This window comes from Melanostigma gelatinosum (assembly GCF_949748355.1).
Source record: "Melanostigma gelatinosum genome assembly, chromosome: 11".
Lineage (NCBI taxonomy): Eukaryota > Metazoa > Chordata > Actinopteri > Perciformes > Zoarcidae > Melanostigma > Melanostigma gelatinosum.
Genome location: NC_136644.1, coordinates 2,013,181 through 2,039,260, shown reverse-complemented (window position 1 = coordinate 2,039,260; position 26,080 = coordinate 2,013,181). Strand labels below are relative to the sequence as shown.

General features: G+C 46.2%; 1 protein-coding gene across 1 annotated transcript in view; it reads left to right on the top strand.

The window, feature by feature from the left end:
* Nucleotides 1-6,861, top strand: part of LOC306784343 (B-cell lymphoma/leukemia 11A-like) — a 33,324-nt gene extending 26,463 nt beyond the window's left edge. The window contains exon 3 of the mRNA XM_079278271.1: nt 4,410-6,861. Within this exon, the coding sequence (XP_079134397.1) occupies nt 4,410-6,382 (1,973 nt within the window). The 3' untranslated portion in view covers nt 6,383-6,861. The remainder of the gene's footprint in view (nt 1-4,409) is intronic.
* Nucleotides 6,862-26,080: the final 19,219 nt, after the last annotated feature.

Genomic DNA, 26,080 nt, shown 5'->3' with positions numbered 1-26,080 from the left:
ACACCACAACGAGTCTGGCCCGGGACAAAGCAGTGAGTGTACGAGCCCCGGTGTGTGTGTTTGTATGTGTGTGGACAGGGAAACAGACAAACAGAGAGAGGTAGAGAAGTAAGAAGGAAGGTCAAGGCCAGCCAGCTGCTCTATTAGGTTCAGAGACCGATAAAACATCTTCGGGCGATAACATGTATGAGACACCAGTGAATGCAAAGAAATAAAGCTGCTCTCACACTCTAAAGCCCCTGACGACGAGTGATTATAGTTCAACCCTTCTCCACTCAGACCTTCAAGTCAGGTGAAAGTCATGTACAACAGAGTGGATTAAGAGAATGCAGGACACGACAGAGCAGCTCTAATGTGCGCCTTCACAAGTTCCCCACCTTCTTCCTCAACCTGTCCTCTGCTGCTTCCCCCTTCACCCCCGCCCAATCCCTGACTGTGAATACCCTAATGACATAAACAGAGTAGTAATCACATTAACGCCAGTTACGGCTGAGGCATTCTTAAGAGGCACTGTATTGACAACCCTCCGTCTTCCCAAGGCACTCACTCCAACACCCATAAACACTTATGAATATTGGCAAAGACCCGCTATTAGCATAATCGCTTTTCAGGTGTGTGTGAGTGCCGCAGAGCCCCAGGCGACTGATAGCTTTGGGAGATGTCGGTGACATGCTGCGTCCCCCGTGTCTCCCGTGTCTGTGCCTTCCCCTTCCTCTTTCTCCTTTTGGAAGGCCTGCGAGCTAATCCTGTTAGCTTGTTCCTCCATTAGCTAAATTACCAATATCAGTGAGAGCTGCGTGGTCACACCAGGACGGACTGGGTCCACTATCAGGCTTGGTCGAGGACAAAACTAAATAAAACGGAGGTCAAGGAAAAGTCTGCGAGCTTTTTGGATGTATGGCTGGAAAGTTTGAGAGAGTAGGGCCAGTCGATGGATGGTGGCTTTGATTGAGAGATGGAGGGAAGAAGGACAGTGTGTTTTCCTCAACGCATCGTTAACCTGCGAACACTGGGTCAAGCTCATTGTTGTCTTGGCGTCCGTTGTTTTGTTTGTCTGTGTTTTCGGCTGTGGTTTGGATGTCGGGGATACAAGGAGAAGGGGGTGATGTGGTTCCTCCGTTTGTGCGCGTGTGTGTGGTGATTGAGAGAGTGCATGTGAGGCTGGGTTTTGGGGGTTGGGTAACTGACAATAGAGCACTCTGCATGAGCAAAGTCTAGATGATGCCTCAGCCTCCGAGACTGCTTGCGTGTGTTGCTTTGTCTGGTCAACACTGCTGTCTGGGAAGGCGACGTGAACATGGTGTCAGCAGCGCAGACGCCTCTATCTGCTGTTTAAGGTGCTATCATTTCCCCACTGCCCTTGTGTCAGTTGTCCTTTTGCTTTTGCACGAGCCCTGGATCATATTCTTTTCCTGATAGCGGTGCACTGTGTCCGTTCGACACTAGCCTCCCCCAGCTTTGTGTTGCACCGTGTTGAAATGGCTTTGAAGGAGTCGTTAACACCCCACTATTTTCCTTTGACTGCTCTGCGGCTCTCCTCTGTGCCTCTTTAGTTCTTATATTTCTCTTTTCCGTGATTATCGTTCTTTCACTTTTTTCTGCTCCTGATCCTCCTGCCATCTCTCACTTCTCCTATATGCTTTCTGTCTTCTCTCCCCCAAAGTCCCCTCTTTCAGCCCCCGCCATGAAATAGCAGCTAAGGGGTTGTCAGTGTGGTTTCTCTTCTCTGCTGATCCTATTTCAAAGGGACCTGGAGATCCAGCATTAGCCCGAGCTCTCCTGCTCTCCACAGACTTAGAGTTAATGGAAAGAGAGAAACGGACGGACAGAGTGAGAGGGAGCTCTCTTTATTCCATTAGAGGACAGACTCGTTTATAAGATCGTCCTTTCTCTCTGGCACAGTTCTCTCCTCTTCTTACTTGCAAAAAAACCTCCAAAACCTTCAATGCCGTCAAATGCCTTGTCAGAACGTCTTTTCTCCTTTTGAATAATCGTCCTTCCATCCCTTTGACTACATCTGTCAAGGACAGTTGTGGGGTTATTTAGACATCCTCTCTGCTATTGTTGTGAATCTGGGCATGCTTCGGTCTGGCTTGTTGATGCCCATCAATGCGTCCACTGTCTGAATGGGAATAACAATTATTGTCACTGCTTGTGGCATGAGCACAGCTTGTCAAATGTCCATAGATGGGCTGTGATTGCAAAGCACAAGACGTGTTGTTTCTGATACATAAGAAAGTGGATTGACTACCGGCTTTGTAGTGTTGTGGCCCTGGTGTCCTTCAGAAATGTGGTGGGTTGTCATTAGGAATGTCCCCTTCACGCCACACTTCTCTCCCTACTTCGCTCCCTTCCTTTTTCCCTGCCTCCTTCCTTCACTTCCACGATCCCTCAGTGCTTTCTTTCCTCTGACAAACGCGACTATGTCTCGGAGGAGAAGACGACATTCGAGCCAACCCCCCAATCTCCCTCTCTCGTCCTTCACAATAACAAGAACATTTCATCTATTTTCCTCCTCATGCATATGCACTCTCTGCTCACACATTAAGACAGCGATGAGGAAGTGTGCATGCGCTGCAAATCAAAGCAAAGCGAACGGGAGAGGCCAGGCTATTGCAACCGTTTTACGAGAGATACGGGGCTTTCTATTTAAAGCCATAAAAACACACACATAATCATAGGAAACCTACATATCGCCAAAATGTAATTGGCACATTTTACTTGTGCTTATAAGAGAGGGAGCAAAAACGTGTACGGGCAAATGGCTTTTTTATGATGGAAAAATTCCATAGTGGGTCAAAGCCCCTTGCAGGTGGCAGCAATTAACTGTAATTTTTGCAGATTGTAATGATCCATAATTTACCAGTATAACCCCCTTCCAACTCTTTTCAGTCAAGAGAAAAAGGTTTGCGTGCAGGTTTGATTGGGTGCACATTTTATGCCATGTTCTGGTCTTTAAGTGAGATTGTTGGGAGGGGGCTGTGGTGGCCGCCATCACACGAGATAGAAAGGAGAACCACAGAACACCAATCTGTTCCGTCTATTGCTCATCCACAACATGCCTCTTTTCGCTCAGCAGCCGTCGTCTCTTTCTGCCCCTTCTTCACCCCTTTGTCTTTAAGCAGGCTTAAAACATGCACGACTGTCCATCCACCATCTTAGAGATCGTTCATAGTCGCAATCACACACACACACACACACACACACACACACACACACACACACACACACACACACACACACACACACACGCACACACACACACACACACACACACACACACACACGGCCTATCTTCGTCTCCCCTTGTTCTCCCTGTCTGGCACAGTATGGCCATGGTTTTGGGTTCAGCGTCTGCAAATGACTTCAGAAAAATGCCCTCCAGTGAAAAAAGAAAAAAAGAGTAGAAAGGATAAGAAAGCAAAAAGATGAAAGAGGGAGCACATTTGCAAGTGGCGGATGCTTCTTATTTTGCATATCCCTCACTTCTGCTTTCCCCTTCTTCTCCTTTTCTATTCACCTGAGAGGATTTAAATAAATCCATAAAGCATGAAATATCAGAAATAGAAAAGTAATGCATGAAATGCATTTTTATAGGAGCCTCCCACCCACACACAAACAGTCAAACACAATTTCTCCCTTTGCTTCTTCTCGCTGTGAAGGTGTGTTTTTTTGTGATAAACGCTGGTACAATTTATCAACATGTGACCTCTTATTTGTATTCAGCATTAATATGCAGCATCAGATACATGTCCCACTCCAGCCTCGCTAATTCTGTAAACATGGCATTGGAGGAGAGATGAGTGTGTTTAACGAGATTAGGCGTGCGTTGTCGGGCAAATCTCCGGTCAGTGTGCAAGTGCTATTGAAAGTCAATTATTGCTTAAAATATTCCAATGCCTTCTCAACTGTGTAAATTGTGTACTCGCTGCCTTAGATATCTCTCATTATTGTTGAATTAATTCTCTTGTTAAGCGTATACCTACTGGAAGTAAATGCTGGTTTGAAAAAAATGTAAAATACACATTTAATCTATCACCTATATTATAGTTTGTTTGGAATGCATCATACAGTGTGTTAGGATTCAGTAATGCTTAATGATCTGAACAGTAGGAAGGAAGATTTATTTATCTGTGGCAATACAATTTTTTCTCCACACTCCAGGAATAATTGGGGGTGTAATGGGGTTTTTTTTGCCAGAGATGAAAAAATAGCTGTGAGTGAACTCAGTCACATTCTCTCAGTTTTTGATGATCATGTTGGACCTTTTGTTACATATTTTTAAAAGCTTACTGTCATCACTGGAATGTCATGATTCTACAGTTAGTTGATGGTCAGTAAGTCTGTTTTATCATTTTATCAGGTCAATTTTAAATGTTTCTCTCTCTCTGTGTTCCTTTTTTTGTCAGATAAAGATGAGCCCAGCAGCTACACCTGCACTACCTGTAAGCAGCCCTTCACCAGTGCCTGGTTCCTGCTCCAGCATGCCCAGAACACCCACGGCTTCCGCATCTATCTGGAGAGCAAACCCGGCAGCCCCCTCACCCCCCGCGTGGCTGCAGCTCCTGGGATGGGGGGTGACTGTGCCTCCTCCCAGCCTCCCCTCCATGCTGTCCACTTGGCTGATGGCAGTCCCTACAGCCTGCTGAGGATGCCGGGCTCTGGATCTGGCCGGGATTCAGCATCCACACCTCGCGAGGGCCGCTACCCCCGAACTCCACCGCTGTTCAGCCCGCCACCGCGCCACCGCCTCAGCCCCGATGATCTGGCCCTGGCAACCCACCATCCCAGCGCCTTTGACAGGGTGATGAGGCTCAACTCAGTACCACTAGAAGCCCCTCCAATGGACTTCTCTAGACGTCTACGTGAGCTGGCTGGGAATGCCACTGGGGCTTCTCCGCCTCTCTCCCCTAACAGGCCCAGCCCTATGCAACGGCTGCTGCAGCCATTTCAGCCGGGTTCAAAGCCTCCATTTTCAGCTACGCCTCCCCTCTCCACCTCTCAGTCACCTTCTGGATCACGATCCACCCCCAATCCCGTGTCCAATGCAACCCAACCAGGCACACCTCTCAAGTCAAAGTCTTGTGAGTTCTGCGGGAAGACCTTCAAGTTCCAGAGCAACTTAATCGTTCACCGGCGTAGCCACACAGGGGAAAAGCCATTCAAGTGTCACCTGTGTAACCATGCCTGCACCCAGGCCAGCAAACTGAAGCGACACATGAAGACGCACTGTCAGAGCAAGTCTTCGGTGCTTAATGCCAAGTCAGATGACGGACTCTCGACTGCAAGCTCCCCTGAACCTGGCACCAGTGATCTGATGGGCAGTGCCACAGATGCTCTCAAGTCAGTGGTGGCCAAGTTCAAGAGTGAGAACAATGGCCTGATGCCTGAAAATGGAGCAGAAGAAGAGGGAGAGGAGGAGGAGGAAGAAGAGGAAGAAGAGGAGGAGGAAGAAGAGGAGGAAGAAGAGGAAGAGGGAGAGGAGGAGGAGGAAAATGAGACTAAGCCGGGAGTCGAAGAAGAGGAGGAAAGGAATGACTATCGGTTCAGCCTTCGGCTCGAAGGGGCCCGCCACCATCAAAACAGCGAGGCCCTGCACCCGCACCGCAGGAGCTCGTCCCAGCAGCCCGGCGACGAGGACTCTGCCCTGGAGTCAGACCGAGCAGACGATGGGACCACCACTACCATCAATGGCCTGGGACCTCTACCCACTGACAGGAAGCTGCTGAGGGGACGTGTCAGTCCTGGCTCCCTCAGTCCCCTGTCCAAGCGCATCAAGGTGGAGAAGGACCTCGACCCCCACACGCCCACTATCCCCAACACCGAGAACGTCTACTCCCAGTGGCTAGCTGGCTACGCTGCCTCACGACAACTCAAGGACCCCTTCATCAACTTTACAGGTGGGGACTCCAGACAATCGCCCTTCGCCTCCTCATCCGAGCACTCGTCAGAAAACGGCAGCTTGCGCTTCTCCACTCCGCCTGGCGAGCTGGATGGGGAGCGGGCCGCTTCGGGACGCAGCGGCACCGGCAGCGGGGCCAGCACTCCCCACGGCAGTGGAAATGGCAGGCCGAACTCCAAGGACAGCCGCCGCAGTGACACCTGTGAGTATTGCGGCAAGGTGTTCAAGAACTGCAGCAACTTGACAGTGCACCGACGCAGTCACACTGGAGAGCGGCCCTACAAGTGTGCCCTGTGTAGCTACGCCTGCGCCCAGAGCTCAAAGCTCACCCGCCACATGAAGACCCACGGACAGATGGGCAAGGACGTGTACAAATGTGAAATCTGCCACATGCCTTTCAGTGTATACAGCACTCTGGAGAAACACATGAAGAAGTGGCACAGCGACCGCCCTCTGGCTAATGACATTAAGACTGAGTAGGCAAAGAGCAGCATGCTGGCAGCTCTCTCTCTCAGCTCCCCAGGCTAAAAAGAGACCCTGGCTAACTAGCCAATAAGTGAGGGGAAAGGACAACAGGGTTAGAAAGCAGTCCACGGTACAGCCCTGTTATCACCCCGGACTGGAAAAAGCTGAATGCATGATCCATCATTGGGGCAATACTATTGCATCAAACGCAAAACTTTTTGAGCCTTTCTATTGTGCAATAATTTACACGTTTTGTATTTTTTGTAACTGGTCAGCATGCTCGGTGTGTTTTGGCTACTTAGAGAGAAAATTGTCCTCGGCTGATGGGTTTGGTTGTACATGTGTTGCAGTTGATACTTTTGATTTCTTCAACATAAAAAAAAGAGTTAGTCAAGTGAACCCATGCTGCATACAGTACATACTGTTTTACATATCATGTACAGTTTTGTGTTCAAACATAGTGGACAGTGTCATATTATCGAAACATCAAGACATGCAGGGTCACACTTAAAACTGATCTTTGTGAAAGATTTTCCATGCAAGATTGAGATAAGATATATATATAAATATATACATATAGAAATTGGGCTGCCTATGAAATGCTAGGCACTAGCGCCATGAAATATTTCTTTGACAAACAGCAATGAAATTAACAATAAGGTGTAAAATGACAACAAAGAGTGCCTTGGATATTTTACCTGCATTAGTTAATCCTCCTTTTTGCTGTAAGCTTGGAGTGTCAGCTAGAGAAGATTACAGGACATTTTTGTGCACATGTGAAATAAGCAGGTCCTTGCATCAAGCACCTGCACAACCCTGTCGTTGTGTGACTTAGCAGAGCATAAGGAACCAGCTGGAAAAAAAAAGAAAACGGAAAAAAAAGATAATGTGTACCTCTGGTAAATCATTTATCTGCCTGACTCATGTATATTGTTATTCTCCAGATTATGGTTCTGTTTACTGGCATGTTACATGCTAATAACGAGTACGTGTGTAGACTTTTGGTTTAGGTGTCTATGTTTTCCGGTACGCGTGTACCAAACTGAGAGAGAAGTCTGACGACTTCTTTCAACCAACGTAATGCCCTTAATTTTCCAGAGTGTTTATTTTCTTTGAAAATTAAGAGTTTGCAGGGTTTTTTTTTGTAAGTAGCGCAGAATTATGTTCCTTCGGTGTCAGCCAGGCAGCAGTGTAGCCAGCAGCCACTTGAAGACCACAGAGTGGGTTTTAGTCGTCCTAAGCCAGACAGATTTTGGGTGAGGGGGTCGGGGTTTGGGTGGGTGTCGGAGGGTAAGGGTAGAGGGGTGGGGAGTGGGTTGAACAGGTGTCTCTACAATTCAAATGTTTATGTCCTTATAGCGCTTATTCTCTTTACCGCATTAGTTCTTAGAAACCCTTAAGTAACCTGAAACACTTTTTATCAACTCATTGGAAACGATCTCAAATGGAAGTCGAAATCTAAAGTCAAGAATCAGAATTTAGAAAAACAAATTCAACAAATTGAGTCAAATTTTCATTGTGTTCATTTCAGTTAATAACATACTCTAGACCTCATCGTGGTAGATGTATTTTTTATTTTTCATTTTTTAAATCTCCATCCCCTCATTGATGATATAGCACTTGTCACTCTGCCTTGGATTCTGTATGTGTCTCTCTAATCGGAGGTACAGTCGGTTGAGTATAAAACGAGGACCGGATTCCAGATCTGGGACTACCTACATGCACTGTTCAATTTTCCCAGTTTACAGTCGGACGCTCAAGGGAAAACTTGCTCTTACGCTGACAGATTAGTGTGGTGTCATTGCTTTGCATTAAAAAGAAGAAAAAAAGAAAAGAAAAAAAGAGTTGAACTAGAAACTGTCGCCAGCCATGTATCCTCCCGAGGAGCCGGACATCAGTTCGGCTCTCGGGGGAATCAACGCAGGAACCGCCATAGAAATATCCTGCTTCATACCGACGATAGAAATATACTGCTCAGTACAGAAAGGAAAAAAAGTCTACAAATTTGATTTAACAATATAAGTAAATTGCTGTTGTTGAGTTTTTAAAGTAACACTTCAATATCTTTAGGGGAGAATCTTATTTAAAAAATAGTTTTCCAGTTTTTTATCGTTTATTGTCGTTTCTCATTTCTGTCTTGGTGACATCTGGGACTTGATCACTATGTAATGAATTCTAATGAACGTGTCTCTCATTCTTTTTTTTTGCCTTTACTATACACAAGTCTTCAGGTTGAACAAAAATTTGCATTGGGGAGAGATTTATGATATATGAATATATAGAGAGAACTTAAAACACATAGGAAAATGCACACTCATGTAAGTTCCTTTGTTCAAAACACATTTATGGTCTACTTTTTTCCTGTATTTAGAATGGTATTTGAAATTAATGTTCACTTAGTGTAGGCACTTATAGTATTTATGTTGGAGCCTGTATTTTTAACTGTTTTGCCTGTACTCTTTAAAGGTTTCAATGTACCCTTTTTTCTGTAGTGAAAAAAAATCCCAACAAGCTGCCACCGTATATTTTCTTAATTTGGCAGGATAATATAGTGTGAATAATTTGTATGCTTGAAAATAAGTTTGTTTTTGAAAAATAAAATGTTGTGGAGTTCCCCCCCTGAGGGTGAGAGGTCATGTAATGGCCTTTCCAGGCAGTCCCGCTGGAGTGACCACGACGAGGTAAAAACAGGTGGTTGTACATATCTTTTTAGTTGTTTTATATATTTTTCTCTCCTGCCATTTTATATGCAGTAATACAAGCTATTGTTGGGTTTTCTCAGTAGCCAACTTTTTACTGTCCTTGAACATGTACCACCTAATAACATTCCAGCCGTTTTTGAAAAAGACCTTTTGTCATATGCAATCAATCCAACGTCAATCTGAAAAGCATTTTCTTTTTTTTTGCTGCAGTTTTTGTTTCTTTTGTCATTTTGAATTTCTTTTTTTTCATTTGCCAAAAGAACCATGATGCTTTATAATTTAAATATGGTACATCTCATATGCAAGGCATATTCTAAATAAATCAGAGAAAGAAAAAAAAAGTTTGGTACATGTTATCATTGCTGATGTTTTGAGGTACATGTGAGTTCTCAGCCTGATTCCTCCTGTGTTCTGTATTTACTTCCAAGCTATTTGTTCTGAACTGAACTTGAAGTTGACCGACGGCATTGGTCGACATTATTTATTATGACTCTACACACACATGCTCTGTTCAGAACGGAGTCACTGCAAAACAAGTCAGTTCATTTGTCTCCCTCCTGATGAATTGTGACGGCTTCATTTCTCTGTCTGGTGACCAAAGGTCATCGACGACATTCATGAGTTTTTTTCTCGACTTACAGATCTGGTTGTTGTTAGTTTTCGGTTACGGAGATGCCACTCTATTTTCAGCTGTTGTCTGCATTTTTCTCTTCACTCAGCCATTTTGTCTTGAAAAAAATAAAAAGTATTACATACATATCTGAATTTGCTGCATTTGTTTTTTTCTTCTTATTGTGGCCTGCGTCCTCACTGTCTTCACTTAACAAACACTGTAGAAGACTATTCAGAACCACCGGCACACACACAAATACACAGAATGTAATGCATGTTAGTGCACACACTGTGTGTGTTTGGATGTTTTGCACCCAGGTATCTCTGCATGGCTCAGCTTGAATCACCCGTCACAGGGGGTGGAAGTTCACCAACATATCTCTGGTCTGTGGCCTTGTCAGGTCAGTGAAGCGCCTGTTATATCTCCTCCCATCTCCTCCTGTCTCTCTCTGTCTCCCCCCCCCCCCATCTCTTTTTCCCCCGACCACACTGCTCTTTTTTTATTCCTTCATGTTTTTTTCATTACGCTGTGTCTAACTTCATATGTCTCCCGATGTCCCGGTCTCTCTCGCTTTTCTTCCGACCTCTCCCTTCCCCGTTTCCTCCTCTCCCCGCTGAAGCACTGGAGGGCAACGTGACAGACTAATCGCTCTCCTTGTCCGAGCCCGCCGCTGTTTGCCTAGCAGGGCCAGATTAAAGTTCACAGATAGAGAGAGGTTCCTGCTTGGGCCAGGTGTTGACAGTTAAGATAAAGCAGAGTTGCAAGGAAGTGGAGGGGGCGCTGGGTGGGTGTTGGGAGCAGGGGATTTTTAGCCTGTGTGTGTTCTTGCACATCTACACATTTATAATGTTCAGGAGGGTGGTTACCCCCTCCCCTTTGTCTCCGATCTCCCAAGTTCAATGTCAAGAGAGCAACAATGCTCTGGCCCACAAATCCCGCCACCAAACAACCCGTGCATAGCAGACATACTTTTCCCATAGCAGACTCTTGGCCCTTGCCTACCAGGCCCTGCCCCCCTCCTCCTGCTTTCTTGTGTAGACACATGTCCTTAACTCGTAAAGGCAACAGTCGGGATCGGGTGATCGAAAGGGGAGTTTTCAAAAAGGCTGTTATGCCGAAAGTAATGCGTACGGTCCCGTCTGAATAGTTTCTTCATCAAACTCGTTTTTCATTTGTAAAACAAGATGTTGGAGTGAAATTAAAAAAGGGTTCTGTTTGTTACTCTCATTTCTGGAAAGTCAAAGGAGGATACACTGGCTCTGTGTTGAAGGGCGAGGATTTATTAGTTCATTCTGCAAATCAAAACTCGTTCACAAACACTCTTGAAGAGATAAGATCCCTCCCGATCCCCTCCCTCTTCTGCTCTTCTTCCCCTACTTCACCTCTCTCTCTGTCCTGACTTGCCTGTGTGTTTAAAGCAGCGGAGGCCTCCCAGGCATAGCTGGGGAAATCCTGTCCAGCAGAGAGTCGGCGCGTTGAATCGACTCTCTAATCCTCCTAATGTGCCACTTCTCCCTGTCCACTGCTCTCACTCTATTCCTCTGCCTTCCTCCATCATTCTGACGCTTCTGTCTCCTTCTTGCGTCAACTGTCAGTGGATCATCCCTCTTTATCTCTCCTATCCCTCCTTCCTTTATACGGACTCTGTCACGCTTCGTTTCTTTGTCTGTTCCTCCAGTTCTTGCCTCTGTTTCGGGCTCATCTTTTCTTGGGCCCGAGCCCGTCCCTCGAGTGTCAGTGAGTAGAGGAAGGCTGAAGAGCAGAGATGGAGAGGCAGACTGCAGCTGTGCTGTGCTGCAGTGAAGAGGGGGCCTCTTCCGGGCTCCTTGGAACAATATAAAAGCACTAATCAGCCGGGACAGCTGACACCCAGTGCCTCACACATATACACACACTGAGCCCCCCCACACACACACAAAGATCTGAGGATTGCTAGTATAGGGTGGAAGGAGAGGAGCTCTGCCCAGACAAGACTTGCAGGTCTGGCTCGGCTAGAAAACAAAGTCTGTGTTTTGTCTATGGGCAGCAACGCTTGGGGGCTGAAAGTGCTTTCTCACAAACATGCGCATACGCCCATAGACTGTGCCTAAGCATGCACACACTCATACCTACTGTACAACAGACATGCACGCACACACACAAACTTAAAAGGCAGTGAAGTGCACAGGAGTATACAGGCAAACTTCCCCTCATGCACTTTTGTACGCAGACACAGAATCAAACACACATGCTGATCCTGGAACACAAACCACATAATGGATCGGGTGCAAGCACACTCACACACACACACATAGACACATACACACACGTGCGTACACAAAAGTGTCTTCGGGAATGTGACCTTTTCCCAAAAGCCTCCCTTTCCTGCCCCGGCTCCCCTCCCCCTCTGGCTGTGTGAAGACTGAAGGGGTCAAGGGTCAGGTTTTGGGGGGCTGGAGATTAGGTTTCACATGACTGAGCACCTTTGTTGGGGCAGGCCGGCAGAAAGGAAACGTCCAGGAGGGTAGCTGTGTCTGTCTGAGAAAAGAGAGCGAGAGAGAGGGGGGGGGGGGCAGAGGGATGGATGGAGGGACGAGGTTTAAGTTAAAGTTTGGTCTGGCTGAAGTTGAAGTGCAAGAGTGAGGAGGGAGTGTATGAGAAGCACGAGGGAGAGGAAGAAGAGACGGGGAAGGAGAGTGAGAAAATGTGAGCGCATAAAAGAGAAAACCAGAATAACCTACCCACATTCCTCACCCTATAGCTCTGCTTGGCGTTCTCCTTACACCTCTCCCTCTCTTAACTCTGTCTCCTTCTCTTTCTTACTCGAGCCATGTGGCTTCTGTGTCGGGCTGTGGCCAGCCAGTGTCCTCTGTGCCTGCTGGCTGCGCCGATCTGCCCCATGACCACACAGCGAGAAGAAAGCAACAGCCAAAATAGTAAACTGGATCACAGCAGAATCCCCCTTCCTCCTCCTCCTCCTCCTCCTCCTCCTCCTCCTCCTCCTCCTTCGCCTTCACAACATCTGAGTTGTGGTCTGCCCGCTAGACAATATGTGCTGCAACTGGCAGTGAAAATCTTGGCAGCGACCCGGATTACCTCGCTTGTGAAGTATTGCTTTAAACGTCCGTGTATGTGTTGGTTTTTTTTCTTCCTTTTTCCTACTTCTCAGGCCGAGAGAGAAGGATTTTAACGACGTGCAACAGTTTCAACTAAATGAGTCACAGAGGTGGGACTGGTACTGCTGATGGCTTCCAGATAAGGTGAAAACTTTGACCCTGGAGTGAAAGAAAAGGACAGGGGCTCGGGGCTGAGGGGGAAAGAATGTCTTGAAAACGGCGCTGACCATAATTGAGTGGACTCTTTTGGTTTCATGGTGCGCAATCAGATATGAGCCTCACGGTATTGCCTTTATTATTGACCTTTGGGTTTCATTGGTGACATTCCTAAAAACTCTACTGCATATGACTTGTGTGTGTACAGTGTGTACACTGACGCATGAGCCCAGTGCAGGTCAGCACTATGTCAGCTGCACCGTACAGTATCAGTACGTGTTGGTCTATCGCCAAAGGGGTTTCCTTTGGCACACTGCAGAGGTGGCTCATTCCAGAGCATGGGTTGGGGGAGAGGGGAGGGTGAGGGGGTGAGGGGGGTGGGGCGGGACGGGGGCAGTAGATTCCAGGGGCCGGAATCTACTGCCCAGACAGAAGACAGATGTATACATGCGGGTGTGTGCACTCACATACGTCTGCATACAGTGTATGCTCACGGTCATATCTTTGCGTCGTGTGTGTGTGTGTGTGCGTGTTCTACAGGTGCAACGCCGCTGGCAGAATTCATACGACCAGTGAAACAGGGTCATACTATCAGTGCCCTCTGACTTGTGTGTGCTTTTCAGTGCACCTGCATGTGTGTCTGTGTGTGTGTGAGCTGTATGCTGTGCGTGCAGTGGGAGACAGTAGGGCGCCTGTTTACGGTCCTGTGAACAAAGAGGCAAAGTTCACCCTCTGGCCTCTTCATGCCACTATATTTCAGTGTCAGTTAAGGCCGGACACGACAGCAACACAACAAATACATCATTTATAGCTTGTAAACGACGTCACTCATGACAGTTCTCCACTCATGGCCGATATTTAACTGAGCTATATCGGAGTTCAATCAGGAGAGACTTGTTTCATAATTTAACAATGATTTATTATAAGCTTCAAATATGCAAAGTGCAAAGTCTTTGGCGATTGGACTCCATCCTGAAGTACTGTCACCGAGGGTCGGGATACTGAGGTCCAACAGGCCGAATCCCCCCTGGAGTCCAGACACTGGTGGTGGTGATGAAAGGAGTTGCTGCACTGATGATGATCAGGAGCACGACTGTGCTGCTGACTGGAGGCGACTGAGGTGGAGGAGGGTCGCATCTGCTTCGCTGAAATGACACCTGACAGCAGCAGAGAGGAGAACACTCTTTAACGTTTGACAGCAACGATATGATTGGCTTGAGGAACCGGTGAGCAGAGTCTGGTGGGTTACTTAAAAGTGCACGCCCCCAATCAGCTGATAGCGTAATTACAAGGAGAGGAAAGACAGAGATGACTAGTGCGTGTCTTCCTGACTGAACTTACGCTTGAGCTACATTTGTTGTTGTTTTTTCTCCTGTCTTTGTCTTTCGGTGTCCAGTGCTATAGCTACCTCTACTGACACCAATGCCATGTTACCTGTACACGTAACCACGATCTCGCCCTGACCTCAACCATGTGTTAAAGTTGCCTAATCCATAGCTTAACCTTAGATTATGCTATAACCACACTAGTAGTTGTACCCTGTTCACATATATTGTTCTTTTGTATTTACATATGTTTACTTTCCCTATCCTTTCTTATATATTTACATAATATATATAGATACTGATGTTTGTGTCCCTCTGTGTGCTTGTGTTTGTGTTAAAGGTGTGTATGGCGGCGCTGACTCCCCCTGTCGGGCCAGCAGAGCTCTTTGAGCTGCTCCAGCTGCTGCAGGGGTGTCAGAGGCTAAGACTGACCGAGGCAAAGGGGTGAGAGGGTTCGGGAAGTTTCTGGAAGTTTCTGAGAATTGCCCCGCCACTCCTGGTTAACTCCTGAGGTCCAGGGGTCAGAGAGGGCGGGACGAGGGGGAAGGGACGAGGGTCTGCAGGGCCACGGTCACATGCGTGACCTGCCAGACTGACCTTATTACACCCTGCATACATCCGATACATCCTGCAGTAGTTATAGTTTTTGTGTATGGGCTTGTATTTGTTGGGATCCAAGAGTGCATTTTGTGACAGAGATGGAGAGTTAGTGTCAGATTGTGTCAGATTGTTGTTTGATATTTCAAAGCCTCTCTCTGTTCTCTTCCTGATCATTTTTTGATATCTCTCACTCTCTCTCAGAAACACGCCTTTCCTTTCCTGGTCTTCAGTTAGTCCGTCCAGTTAACGCTTCACATATTAAGAGCTTCTCCCCACATACTGCCATCCTGCAGGACGGAGGTCGCAGTTGTCCAAACTGCTCCAGGGGGTCGCAGGAGCGCGGCCAACTCTCTCGGACCAGGCAGCCTCTGATATTCTGGTCTTTATGGGGCCAACCGGTGGTCTTTAGTGGGGACACATTCATTGTGGGCCTCCTGTTCTACAAAGCGCTTGTCAGTCATTGTGCTGAACTTGTGTTGTTTCTAAGCGGCGCTCGGCAGCACAGCTGTCGTCAAAAGACCCAAGGCTACTCTACCCTCGCCTGAAAGAAACAAACAAACAAAGCCGTAAAACAAGAAAATGAAAGACAAAAAAGGGTCACAAATAATGAGTGTACAAAAACCATCTTGTCGAATTGCACCTTGGGAGTCTGTCTTCAGGAAGACTGAGGGGTAAGAAGCTTCTGAGCGGACCAGGGGCACAATGGGACTTGGCCCCTCCTGTGTTACTGTTAGCCAGGCCCTTTAGATGAACTTGTCTCCTTTCAGTTGGCGCTCTTATGCCCAGGTGTGTCCTTGTGTGTGTGTGTGTGTGTGTGTGTGTGTGTGTGTGTGTGTGTGTGTGTATCCACAGCACTGACATGTCTTTGGCCCCAAGTGCTCCATTGAAAATAAGACGGAGAGCGAAGCGAATGAAAAGAGATAAAGTGCAAAACAAGGATGAGAGGAGGAATAAAAGAAGAGTGGCTTCCTTGCTTTTCAGGGCAAGGACAATGTTCAGGCCTTTCTCCCACGCTCTGTACAACACTCTCTCTGCCCCCGTGGTCTACTGAGTGTCCAAGACCAGCAGTTTGTATTTTAATTTATTGAAAGGCATTCAGTCATTTCATGTTCTGTGAGCAGCTTTCTCGTTAATATTTCAAGGATGGAGATATACATTCAAATGTAAAAAGTGAGAATGAAAACAGATGCAAACAACTAACTTTTTATTGTTGAACATTTTTTACATTAGCCGCCAAAATAAAAGTACCAACATGATCCACAATTCTGCTTGCTAAATTCAAAATAGTTGGCTCCATATTGATTTAACCCACATGTCATTTGCCATCATGTCATTAAATGAATACAAACATTTTCCTCAATATTAAGAACGAATACTCTGTCCCAATATTGCAATCACCGTGTGGATCTCTTGGGTCCGGTAGCCAGCCAGTCGGCCAAGCAGCCATCCAGACAGGCCAGTGAATGGCTCGATGCCAAGGCCAATTGAGAGGTGCTGCTGTGGTGGAGAGCCAGAGGGGAGATGGTCATCCATTATTCATCACTAAGCCAAATAATCCCCAACAGAATTGGTCTGGTCTTGTCTGGCCCGACGGTTGGGGAATGGATGGGATGGTCCGGGGGGCAAGAGGGGAGGGGGATGGCAGGTCTGAGGTTTTTTTCGGGGGAGGTTTAGTCGGATTTTTTGGGGGGCCGAAAGGGGGTAGCGAGCTCTCTGTAATGGGTGGGAGGGAGGTTCTTTGAGGATTAGATGCAAATATGTCTTTGATAGCTTTCACAGTCTGGGAGTCCCATTCTGTTTATGGATATTCATATTAAGTCTAATCTTTGGAAACAATCCCTGGCATGGAGGAGTGAGAGGCTGCTGGGATGAGGATGGAGCAGAGAAGCAGCAGGGGGTTCTTGGGGATGGAATGGACCTGAATGGGGTCTCCCGTGACCCAGATCAGGGGCAGGACCAGCAGAAACCCTTATGGTGTGTGTGAAGCACCTAGTGGATCAAGGACCAGGTAAACACTGACCCTGTGTCCCATTCACTGGAAGCACTGATGTGTAAATATGTAAACACACATACACACACATCCATACAAATTCTTGCACAGATACACGCACAAACAAACACCCAGACAAAGCGATTGGCACTTCATCAGTGTCACTAACAAACAACTTGTTCAGACACAATACAGCCTTCGCCTTCTCTCCCGCTCTCCGTTTCTCTCTTTGAGACTTATCTGTCCTTGACATGGGTCCATGTCACTGTTTTGTCTGAACATCTCTCCCTCCAGGCAGCTGCTCTCAGATCGGCAGTCAGACTGAAGAAGAAGCAGGAGAAGAACTAGGCATTAACAGGTGAGCTGTAACACGACTTGGTCAAGGAAATACTGTAAATATATTGTATCATAAGGTGTAGCATTGCATATCAACACAGAACCATGAAGTATTGGCAGCATCGCATAACGTCCCTGTGCATCACCTGGTTGTCGAGGTTACCTGTTCAACATCTTCTTGACAAACCGGACCGTCTGATGGATGTGATGCAGAAGTAAATTCATCCAACTGATCATTTCCTCTATGATGTATATGTTGCTAATGTGTGCCTCACAGCAAAGTGATGAAATGCAAAGTTACCTTCTGCTCCTCGTGTATCATCATTTATCAATGCTTCTAAGTTTGACAACTTGCTCATTGCTGTAATTCATCATTAGTTTGAAGTCAGTTCCGAACAACAAATACTTTGCACCATGGGAAAAAAAAGATTAGGTGTCAGTTAATAGTTTGTGTGCACTCAAACACACACAATCAGTGGTTCTGTAAGACACACAAACTGGAAGAAGGCAGGTCATTTGTGAGTCTTTTGGCCGACACTTTAGATTGTTTACCTGCAGTGTTGTGGGTGTGATGCAGAACATGAGACGGAGCGAATGCAAAGTGTTCTTATTTCCCTTGTGTCCTCTCTGCTTACACTTCAACTTCAAAATAATGTGTTTTTATGCATTTGAATGAAATCAAAAACCACTAAACACAGAGAAGAAACTAAATATGCAACTTTATGTTTGTCACCAGAGCAAAACGATCACACCATCTGGTAGCATAGCTGATGTGGGTCTGGAAAGCCTGCTCAGTGTAACATTACAGTATTTGTTTATTACATCCAAGTTCTCAACATTCTTCCACAGTTGTGCTTTTAAGATGCAACACTCGCCATTTTTCCGTTGGAATCAAAGGGGTCCAAAACTGCACAGCATGGATGGGATGTGTCGCTCTTCAGGGTCTTTTGGGTCTTGCAATAAACTTTGGGACCGGCGTAGATGTGTACAACAGAAGTTACCCGAAACAAGTGCTGGACAACTCATCCACAGCCATGCAGTGGACCAGACATGGCAAGTCCTCCTCCTCGCAGCAGGTCAGAGAGCAAAGGGTGAGTTTAGGGAGAAAAGGGAGGAGGGGAGGTTTTCATTCTCCTCCCCCACCCCAGCTGGGCCTGGGGTCTCTCGCCCCCCCTCTCCCTCCCTGTCCTGGTAAGCTGTATAGGGCTCCAGGTCGGGAAGTTCATGAAGGAGGTTTCCCTCTCTATCGTAGACTGTGTGTGTGTGTGTGTGTGTGTGTGTGTGTGTGTGTGTGTGTGTGTGTGTGTGTGTGTGTGTGTGTATGGTGTCGTGTCTCAGGGGCATTGGGGGAAAAGGAAGAGAGCCAGACAGCAAATCATCTCACTGCACACACAAACATGCAGACACAAGTGTGTGCATAAAGTACTTTATTCTATGTTGTAGTATTGAGAGGACAGTTGACCAGAAAGCAGAAATACATTATTTGTACCGGTGCACACACACATTTGTTTTTACTGTTCAGACAGTGGATATGACGTAACTGACAGTGGCTGTGGTTTTATCTGCCGTTGCTACAATTGTACACATTTGTGTTTGCTAGCCAGTGTAGCTATTTACATCGTGAGGAGACAAAACACAATGGGCTACGTTTTCCATTTGAATGTGTTCACCCTCTTCTTTCACTGCGGTCGGGAGAGGGTGGGGGTAACAGGGAGGTACACTGTCTGGAGGGGGGGGGGGGGGGGGGGGGGGGGGCGCTGACCACATAAATTTCTCTCAGGCCCTTTACACCACGCGCAAAACCACTTTGCTGTGCGTGTATTTCATATGGAAGTGTGTACAGTATTGGTGAATTATGGCAAATTCACATAAACATGAATGGACTGGGCTGTTGCATGTGTGTGCGTGTGTGTGTGCGTGTGTGTGTGTGTATGTGGATGGAGGGGTTTGGGGATCCTGGGACCCCTTTTCCCAGACATGCACTGACCTTTCCAACCAGACAGGGATAAAGGGACAAGGAGGGAGGGCTGAGGGCACGAGGGCACTGGAGTGTGTATATGTGAGTGTGTGTTTGTGTGCTTATTTGCGTGTGTGTGAGTGAGTCCGTGGCTGTATCCTTGTGTGTGTGTGTGTGTGTGCGTGCTGGTTGATTTCGTGGACCTCTGAACCAGTCAGTTCTCCCCGTCCTGCTGAGTTTGGCCTGGTGCAACCAACCCCCCACCCGCAAAGGCACAGCACCCCTACAAACCTCCCCCTCCTCTTTCCCTCTCTCTTCATCCCTCTCTTCTCTCTTCTTTTGTTGGACCAAGTCATTGTGCTATCCCCGCAGCGCTCTGTATGCAAAAAAGGTGGTGCTCTGAGGGCTCGCCAGCTCCGGACCCTTGCAAATCAATTTGTCTGTGGAAAGGGTGAGGGCAAGGAGGTGGGATGGGGGATTGTGGAGCACCGAGGACAACTGGGTGAAAAGCCTGAGGTATGCAACTCTCCCTCCCGACAACATCATAGTTCCTACTCCTTTGCATTGTTTGTCACAAATTAGGAAACTTTCAATAAGGCCAATTAGCCGGGAGAGATGTGATTTTTAGTTTTCATAGTTTGAGCATCACCAAAGTCAAAACACAACCTAATCTCAATTTTGTGCAGAGCTCACTGCATTTTGCCCTTTTCAAACAGACGCATCATAATCATTTTTTTCTCTGTGTTTTGTACTGAAGACACTGAAAACATGAATATTGACGTTTTGATGTTTACTTTATTTGGATGTTGTCAGTAAGGAACAAGAAAGAGAGGTGAATCCAGACTGACCCCGCCGCTCTGAGAGGAGGATCAGACATTGATCGTGGTTGTCCCTCTCTCCCTCTCTCCCTCTCTCCCTCTCTCCCTCCCTCTCTCCCTCTCTCCCTCTCTCTCTCTCTCCCTCTCTCCCTCCCTCCCTCCCTCTCTCCCTCTCTCTCTCCCTCTCTCCCTCTCTCCTTCTCTCCCTCCCTCTCTCCCTCTCTCCCTCTCTCCCCCTGGATGCAGACAGGACTCTCCCCAAAGCACACAAGCTTGAGAGGGTCTTTGCTTGACTGGAACAACGATGATCAATACCTGTCACTTCTGTCTGGTCTGGCCAGAGCCCTGCTCCCCTGCCCCCCCCCCCCCCCAACACACAGTGGGAGAGCTTGATGATGCACACACACACACACACACACACACACACACACAGTGTATGCAGAAATCCAAATCGTTAAATATAAATAGGCGGCCCACACGCATGTACACATAAGAGGGTGAGTGCATGCAAACAAGCACAGGAAGACATATGGTGTAAATATACAGAACACAGAGACGTACACACAAAGCATCTTGTCAGATGGACGAGCACACACACACACACACACACACACACACACACACACACACACACACACACACACACACACACACACACACACACGCGAGGTCAGACAGGGCATTCAGACCCAGACACTAGTCTCTTCTCTGGGGTCAGACCACAAGGCCAAGGTCTACTCCCTAACCCCAGTGGCCCTTCAGACACACACACACACACACACGCACACACACACACACTGACCAGCCAGGGCAGAGGGGGGTGAAGAAGGGAATGATGGGGGATGGTTGAAGGAAAAAGAAATCGGTTCAACACAAGAATTGATGGTAAAACACGGGTTATTATTTTAATATGCAAATTAAGTTGGCAGATTAACGTTTCTATAATTTTAATGCATGAAAAAAAGAAGTTCCTCAACCTTGAACTATCATGATTCAGTGAATTAATCCATGTAATCCAGCTGTTGTCTTTATCAGCCTGTTGGTGTGAAAAGGTGAAAATAAAAAGAAGACGTATTGGGCTGTTACAGAAGAGAAGGGAGGAAGTGACAAGTAAAGCCTGCTTCCTTTCAGCAACTTGCTCATTCATTTGCTTGAGATCTCCTTCCTTGCTCATTTTTTTCTTATTTTCATCTCTCTCTCTCTCTCTCTCTCTCTCTCTCTCTCTCTCTATAAGGAAGTGGAGGGGCCAAGTTTACCGCTGCAGATAAGCTGTAATTGCAGGGTAATAAAAAGATTGGAGAAAAAAAAGAAAGAAAACAGAGGAAGAAAGGGGTGAATTGATCAGAAATGATTGATGCAAGCGTCGACACTCCAGGTCGCTGACAGTTATCAGCGAGGGCAACCTTTTGCTCATTGCAGTCGTCCACGTGCAGCGGAAGAGCCATGCAGTGGCTGCTCAAACAATAACCGACAGCCTTGACCCCTCTGATAAACGAACTGAACAATCACTTCTCTGTTCCGCGGCATCGCTCAGTCAGTGCTCCTGTAAACGGACATTGTGTTCACACACATAAAACCAGCTGTTCCAGTTTTGTACATCTTTGCTGGTGTCGTAAAACTGGTAAATCATTCAAATAGCTGTTGTTGTTTACTGTCAGTCATCAGAGTAAACAATCCGTTTAGCATATTTCACCGGCTGCGCCCTGAAACAAAGTGCTTCATGAAGGAGCGTTTTAATTCTAAAGGGACAGCTGCAATTAAAGCTGACGATTGAGGTTGTTTATTTTAGACAAATACCTTATACTGTGCTAAACCAAACCAAACATTTAAATTATTTATATGTGTTATTTGAGTCAAATGAAAATGCAAGAATTAAATATTTTCTTTCCTGTTCGCATACTTATACGACAATATTAAAATGAAAATGCAAAAGCTGTTTGACATTACATTTTACCGTTCTGTACAGAGGACATCATTCAAATGTTCATTAAAATGCAATATAAACAACGTATTATAGCTTTCCATTCATGGCAGCATTATCTAAGTCACAATTTAAATTAGAATGCAATTTTACAATTTTACAAATAAGGAGGATTTCTTCCTAAAACACAAGATATTGTTTTTTCACAAAACATTATGTTCATAATTTAGGTTTTTAACAAACATTATCTGTCCTTATAGTCTAAAAAGGAACAATTTGTTCTGAGTTATTTACACAAAATAAAGATTTTATGTATCCTTTTTATTTCACTCATCAAGAGATGCAACACGTACCTGCAATCGATCTTTCTGAGCCGATCTTCGGGTTTGTTTTCTGGATCATTTCACATTCATGTCTGACACTTAGTGCTTTCCATAACCAACGCTGGAGATGTATTTTACATTGATATTTGCTTTGTGAGCAGTACTTGAAAATACAGCTGTTGAATCAAAAACAAAAGTTCTTGAAGGGTTTTATATGTTTTAGACTTCACTTTTCTGACAGAACATTGAATAGTTATTTACTTTTACTGCTAACTTATATTGCTTCTGATTTGGACTATTTCTAATAACAGTCGGCAATGGTGATATTTGGTATGTTTGGTGTATTTGGTATTAATATTCTTTCATGGGGAGCATTTGCAGTGATGCTTTTTAGACTGTTTGAATTGCTTATTATCAATTGACTGTGGCTTTGGAATATGTGGAATATGGAATATAAAGTCTTGTAACCTTTTCACCCAAACTCTGAAATGTTGTCGACTAAAAAGATCCTTCCACTTTCAGCACTCAAATTACAAAAAAATCCAAAAGCAAACCAAAAAGAGACGTATTGAATCGTTTCTTTCTGAGAGATTTGAAGTTGCCACGTCAAATGTCAACGTTTCAAAGCCGAGCTGCATTGCCGATGTGAATATCTTTCATGACGATGAATAGAACTGGCTTGTGTTTGATTAAAAAGAGGATTGAAAAATGAATAACATCACACATTTCATTACGACGCTCATTCATTTTGGAGGTTACGCTGGTGAAAGGAGGCATGTTTGTGTGACAGCTTTACCGTTGGTGTGCTGTGTGACCACCAGCCCTTACTTCCTTCCTCTCTGCTGGCCTGGGGAAGAGTGTGTGTCCTGTTGCTCTGTTCCTCTGGGGCTTGTGCATGCATGTGTGTGTGTCTGTGTGTGTGTGTGTGTACAGTACGCTTGTGTGTGTGTGTGTGAATGTTTTTGGTCATGCTCCGACACTCACGGGAGGTCAGGTGAGATTGGGTCTGGTTCCTGATTCCTGGAAGAGTGGACAGCTGCAACATCTCACACAAATGCCATGACATAAAACACAAACAGAGCTCGAACACATCCTTATCATCTCTCTTTCTCTTTTGTAAGTCTTGTCTCAAAGAGTGACGAACCGAAACAATTTCTTCAACATGTGTCCAAAACTGTCTCGTAAATTGCTGTCAACTGCCTGGCCATGATCTTCTTCACTTATTCTTTGATCAGGTTACGGGTTAAAATCTAAATTTAGCAATTTTTAGACTTTTTTATGAATGCAAAGTGCTTGTGTGGCTTTAAAAGTTAATATCAGAGAACTTATGTTGTTGAACTTCTCCATATGCATGTGCTGACTGGCAGCAGTATGGAACATGTTATAGTTCAGTCTCTGACCACCTCTTTTAATCTAATCATGTGTTATCTACTCTCCTCACTCTCCTGTACACAGACTTATCTGAGGGGCCATTATAGCAACTTCTCCATATACTCATATCTTCACCAGCGGTGATAAGATACCTGGGAGGGATGTAGACCAGAGAAGGGTCCTGGCAGGGTCTCCCTCACCCTCTCTCCACACACACACACACACACACACACACACACACACACATACACACACACACACACACACACACACAGGTTGTCTGCGTAGTATCAGAGACGTGGCTTTGCTGTGATGCACTGGAGGAGCCGCAGTCTCCTGCTCTCTTAGCTCTGTGTAAATACACCGCTCATTGTTTATACAGCGCGGTGTGGCTTCAGGTTCCAGGGACCATCACTCTGGGTCTGGGTCAGATCGCCAGAACACACACACACACACACACACACACACACACACACACACACACACACACACACACACACACACACACACACACACACACACATTCATCCTAATGCAAACCAGACTCCCTCTCTCCCTCTTTTCTTAGAGAGAGAGAGAGAGAGGGAGCGCTGGTCGGGAGACCGCACCGCGTTGGATCTGGGCCAAATGGACCAGCGGAGCTTGTTTGGAAAGCTTTCAGTCAGAAAGCCACTTTTTGGCAGGGGCCCTGTGAGTGCTGCTGAGCCCTCTGAAGCGGGATGGAGCTGCTAAAATAAATAATGGTTTGGGCCGAGGAGGTAAGAGTGGCGTTGGAGGGTAGGGGGTAGAGGGGTAGCAAGAGGAAAAAGGAGGGGCGGGGCCGTGGAGGACGGAGGGTGGGGGGGGACTTTAGAGGCCGCTCCTGTAATTATATATGTCAGTCGACACCAAGGCACTTGGACCGCCAACGCTCACGTTTCCACCTCGCTCTCTTGCCGTCACCAGATAGAGAGAGAGACGTGGAAAGAGAGGGGGAGAGGAGAGCATATGTACGTTTGTGTGTCTGAATTTGTACTATTGCGTACACATCTTTATGCGTGCAACAGCATGAGCCTGTGAACAGTCCTGCTAGCTCCGTGCGTGGTGCGTGAGTGTGTGTGTGTTGGTGTGTGTGTGTTGGTGGGCCTGCAGGGACACAAACCTGGTCATTCTGGGAGAGGGAGATAAGGAGGTGTTTCACACCAGAGTATGTTGGTCTTTCAGCAGAGAGCAAGTAGCCCCTCTGTACACTGGCTCGCCAACACATTCAGCTGAGTGGGGCATAGGCACTACGTATGCGGAAGTGCACTAAACTGGACTTGCTCTTGTTTATTTTTCATGTTAAGTTCACAGGCAAATCTGTTGATTTACCGGATTTTCTGAATCAGTTTAATTTGAGGTAAAACTGAAAGTGAGTGCGTTCAAACTGACGCTAAACGACAGCAGTGATGACGCTGTTGAGTTGCACAGCTGCATTCATGTCTGAGTACGGGAAGATCAGCAAAAAAAGTTATTCTGACTTGGGAGTATTCACACATTATTCAAAAATGCTCGTAGTCACACCAAGCAAATGAAGTAAAATGTAAACAGACGACCCTCTCTACCCCATGAGCCACGGCCGCCCCACAACACCGGCCTCCCGGTGGAAAGTCCCCTCCTGCCTTTAGTGTTTAGGGTTCTTCAGTCTTTACACTACGTCATTGGTCATTTTGTCTGAGCATCTAATAAATACATGGACGGGTTTACATTGTGGTTGCTTGAAAGCGTGGTGCGTTTTATACAGAAGCTAACAGGTGACTTGTGCGTCGGTATCAGATGGCGAGTGGCGTGAAATAGCGTTTAAGAAATTACAGGAGACTGACTGATTATCATCTTCTTTCATTCATTCATTCCCAGATCTTGACAATTATTTTGTGCCAATGCTACCGTTACTGAAACTACAAGAAAAAGACTCGAGCTGTAATAAACCTGAATTATCCTTTAAGGTCACATGTACTTCACAGACGTTTATTAACAGAAGACATTTTGACTCATCACAGGAAAAGCACAGACGAGTGCACAATACCAGGATCCTGAAACTGATGCGGCTCAATAGAATTCAGCCGTTATTAATTTCTCTTTTTTGCTTTCCCTGCAGTGATACCATCAAATGTCTTTCGCGCAAGAATTCCCTTTTGCATTGGTGGCTTTGACTGTATCTTCAGTGTGTTGGTCTAATCTGATCCATCAGTCATCTTATTTCACTAAATTGACTCATTGTCACTGTTAACACCGACTGTAAAACATTGAATAATTGTAGTTGAGGTATGAATGTATTGATTCACTTTGAAAATGACATCAACCTACATATGAGTGCGAGCGCAGAGAGCATTCCTTTGCTCTCGCTCACTAATTCTTTCTCTTTCTTCTTCTGCTTTGTAGTGATCTGCCTCGCTCTCTGATCTCAACCAGGATCAGGTCCAAGGATCTCACCCCAGAGACACAATTACCACACCGGGCTAAATGTGCCGCCCACGAGCTACAGTTT